This window comes from Sinocyclocheilus grahami, unplaced genomic scaffold (assembly GCF_001515645.1).
Source record: "Sinocyclocheilus grahami isolate Dianchi unplaced genomic scaffold, SAMN03320097.WGS_v1.1 scaffold1239.1, whole genome shotgun sequence".
Lineage (NCBI taxonomy): Eukaryota > Metazoa > Chordata > Actinopteri > Cypriniformes > Cyprinidae > Sinocyclocheilus > Sinocyclocheilus grahami.
In genome coordinates, this window is record NW_015506418.1 from 125,491 (window position 1) to 129,229 (window position 3,739).

The 3,739-nt window shown below is 42.7% G+C and overlaps 2 protein-coding genes across 4 annotated transcripts in view; one reads left to right on the forward strand and one right to left on the reverse strand.

Moving 5' to 3' along the window:
* The window catches only part of LOC107568388 (heme oxygenase-like), a 6,776-nt gene extending 3,858 nt beyond the window's left edge, over positions 1 to 2,918 (reverse strand). The window contains exons 1-5 of the mRNA XM_016254349.1: positions 2,798 to 2,918; positions 760 to 852; positions 699 to 729; positions 479 to 590; positions 17 to 232 (exon numbers count right to left, since the gene is read on the reverse strand). Coding sequence (XP_016109835.1) covers positions 17 to 232; positions 479 to 590; positions 699 to 729; positions 760 to 852; positions 2,798 to 2,912 — 567 coding nt within the window. The 5' untranslated portion in view covers positions 2,913 to 2,918. The remainder of the gene's footprint in view (positions 1 to 16; positions 233 to 478; positions 591 to 698; positions 730 to 759; positions 853 to 2,797) is intronic.
* Positions 2,919 to 3,018: 100 nt separating this feature from the next.
* LOC107568387 (HMG box-containing protein 4-like) overlaps positions 3,019 to 3,739 on the forward strand; it is a 10,865-nt gene continuing 10,144 nt past the window's right edge. The window contains exons 1-2 of one of the 3 annotated variants that reach the window (XM_016254347.1): positions 3,019 to 3,145; positions 3,470 to 3,539. Coding sequence is in view for 1 of the 3 variants with exons in the window: in XM_016254346.1 (XP_016109832.1) it covers positions 3,140 to 3,145 (6 nt within the window). In the remaining 2 variants the exon portion in view is untranslated. Of the gene's footprint in view, positions 3,146 to 3,165; positions 3,214 to 3,469; positions 3,540 to 3,739 lie in introns of those variants that run through there. The other 2 variants (XM_016254346.1, XM_016254348.1) reach the window with 2 other exon arrangements.

The window sequence follows — 3,739 nt, forward strand, 5'->3', positions numbered from 1 at the left end:
GGTTGTAGATGTTCACCTCTCTCAGTCTCTGTGCGTATCTCAGCGCCGCGGCCGATATCGTCATCTTCTCCCTCCAGCTCCGGCCGTAGAAATACTCCAGGTCCTTCCCGATGGACTCCAGTCGGGACAGTTCCTGTGGGAAGTAAATGGGTGCCACGGCATCATGGGAGGCGTTTGTGTCCAGCGCCTCCTCCAGCGCCTCGTATATCTCATACAGCGAACACAAGAGCAGCTGAAACACCGAGCAGAAGAAGCCAGGTGAGATTCCACAGGGAGTCAATATGAAGGTTAAATATGACTATATAACTGGAGATAGTTAGGCTGGTTAACAGCTGTGTGTTGTGATTGGTCAGTCCAGTGGTGATGTTATCAGTTATAAACTAAGGTGAATTCAATGTAAAAAAAATAATAATAATAAACTTTTTTAAGTATTATCAAATATATTGACATCTCATTGACTGTGCTGAGTTTGAGTTACCTGATACTGCTGCAGGGACACGCGTCCTCTCTGGTAGCTCAGCATCAGCTCAGTGTTCTCCGCTCGGACGTGACTGTCTTTAGTCGCAGCTTTGATCTGCTCTGATAGTTCACTGCCAGAAAACACAGATTCACATAAACACACATCCACTCAACATGAAACACAGAATCAGAATCTGCAGTGATGCAGCTGGAGGAGGCGTCAGTAACCACAGACAGACCTGGCCATGACCGCTGTCTGCATCTGCTTCTTCTCAATGGTCTCCATCTCTCAGGAACACAGATGAAGCTGACGTGTGGATCTCCTGGATGGATGTGAGCGGTGATCTGAGCTCACACTGCCGCTCTTGGCTCTTTTATACTCGCTCCTGGCGCCTGGGAGAGAGAGGAACAGGAAGTCAGCAGAACTGGAACAAAGACAGAGGGAGGGAGCAGCAGCTAAACATGAGCAGACACATTCATCAGGAGGACAGACGGGGAAAACATGACTGAGGGAGAACAGAGTCACATGATGACCTGATGTTCACATGAAAGAGGGATATATATGTGTGATTTTCTGTTTCTAGTGATCACTTATAGCATGAAACGAGGTGGACATTTCTGTGATGTATGTGTGATCACGATCAGGTGTAATTATTAGAGTCAGAGTGAAAGAGCGTTATAACAGATCAAGCGTCTCTTCTGTCATGAAGATCATCTTGCATAAGAGCTGCAGGCTATAAACCGCCAGATTTATGGCTGTGATTCGCTGAGAAGCGATAAAGAGTGTGAGTCCGCCGAGTGTCGAAACCGTGAGTCAGCGCAAACACGCTAAACATGAGCGAGCAGAACGCGAAGGAAACATGACTCGACACAATCCAGAACTCTAGAACTCTGAACCCTGCTCCAGTACAGTCTCGGTGTGTAAACACTCACACACACACTCTCTCTCTCTCTCTCTCTCTCTCACACACACACACACACAATCTAATTAAAATAATGAGTTTCTGAATAAAAGATTGATCAGAAATCAGTTCAGCGGTATCCACTGTTTCAGTCAGAGTTGTTTTGATGCAAGTAGCAGGAATCTTATCAGCAAAGTAAATCAGTGTCACTCAAACACCATCAGAGGAAATCCACAGTACTCTGGCACCAGCACTGGCAGAAAGTCTGCTTGGGGTTAGATATTCGATTAGGGACCTTCTCTAAAGTTGCATGCGATATTGGTGTACACTTTTCTAACGTCAATAGCACTTGAGGAGAATGACTTGCAGTCATAAAAACAACTGTAACTGTTCATCTAGGGGTCACTATAATGCACAGCTTTTACATTTTTGATATTTATTAAAAGAAACTGTAAAACATATGTAAAAAATGCTACTTTTCACTACCGAATGGGCTCAAATGCAAAACATGCCATAATTTAAAGGGGTCCTATTATGCTCTTAAGTCTTAATTTTGTTTTGGGGGTGTACTAGAACAGGCTCTCATACAGGTTGTTCGAAAAACACATTTTTTACATATGATTGACAGTTTATATGAATAAATATAAAAAATGTAAAAGCTGTGCATTATAGCTGACCCCTAGATGAACAGTTACAGTTGTTTTTATGACTAAGTCATTCTCCTCAAGTGCTATTGACGTTAGAAAAGTGTACACCAATATCGCATGCAACTTTAGAGACGGCCCCTAAATTTGCGAATATCGAACGCCAAGCAGACTTTCTGCCAGTCACACCAGCAGGGTTTCCATCCAAATCTGCGAATCTGATCAGCATTTTAGTGTTTATTAAGAATATATACTATGTACAGACAACGCTCTAAACTGCCCGTTGCATTCAATACGTAATCTGGTATTTTTCCATCACTGTGCGTCTTAAGCAGAATGTGACTGTGAGAGCTGCTCAGCTAAATAAAACTGAGACTAATGTGTAACGTGGGAACAGGTTTGTGTCGAGCCATCCGTTATAGTCTGTAGCTCAATGAGAAACAGAAGAAATGTATTTGCAATAAATCTGCTTTAAGCTGAGGACTATTATTCTGCTGCACGGAACCGAGGAAGAACTGATGACGACACGGTTTGATCTTCGGCTGACCAATCAGCAGAAAGGGGCGTTTCAGTCCCGCCCACATCTGGAGATCGAATATTTAATATTCGAATAATCAAATTGTCTACCTCTGAACGCCAAAACAAATTATTTTAAAAAGATTTCTATTTCTATCTCGTTTTTCTATTTTGAATATTAAATCAAAAATCAAATGAACACTGATTCTTTTCTCACAATGCATTTTAAATTCTAATTTTGGCCGCCTGTGAAAAGGGTCAAAGCATAGATATTACCCGACAAGGTCAAGAAAATAGCTAGAAACCCCGGCTCTGGTTCAGCTGAATGCTGATGCGTCGGCCCTGCTGCCACATATCCAGATTTAAACGCAGATATTTCGTTCAGGAGCATATTCTTTGTCAGGGAGCTCACCTGTGTGTGTCTTCTCGGGGTAATGTTGCATGCGCTGGCTGGGCCTCCGCAAATGGAAGAATTATTGAACAATTTTCACAGCTCGCCGAGCAGCGGCGCTCTTCCGCCTGACCGCTGGAGGCGCTCGAGGGCGAGATGACGTCACACGCGAGAAACTGACCGCGCAGCGCAGAGCCAAGATGGCGGCAGGAGACGCTTGATATTTGATGAAGGTAATAGACGAAAATTGTGTTTGAATGAATGAAGTTACGTTTTATCACGACCGTATGTGGCTTTAAAGGTTTGTTTTTCAGTTGAAGGCGCTTCAGTGTATCTGAATTATATACTGTGAATCACTAATAGTGTTATAAGTTTCGCTGGTTAGCGTGTTAGCATAGAGGATAACAACAACAACAACAAACACACGGTCATATTCACTCAAATACACGTTAAAACACACGTTCATACATATTTATATACGCACTAAAACTCACAAACAGACACATCGCAAGTACACAACCACACACACTAGTAACACAATGTGTTTCTGTCTACAGCTGCGAGACGTTTGTGAACCCTTTACAGCCCTCCAATCAGCACTCACTGTCCTCAACAAAAGAGTGAAAAGTACAATATTTTGTGTGTTATTAGTTTAGTCAAATTGTCTGCTTCTATAATTGTGACTTAAATAAAGATCAGACCATAGTTTGAGTAAAATATGTTCAAAGGGTTCACAAACTTATTCTTGGCACTGTATATAACCTGTGTGTGTGTGTGTGTGTGTGTGTGTGTGTGTGTGTGTGTGTGTGTGTGTGTGTGTGTCTCTC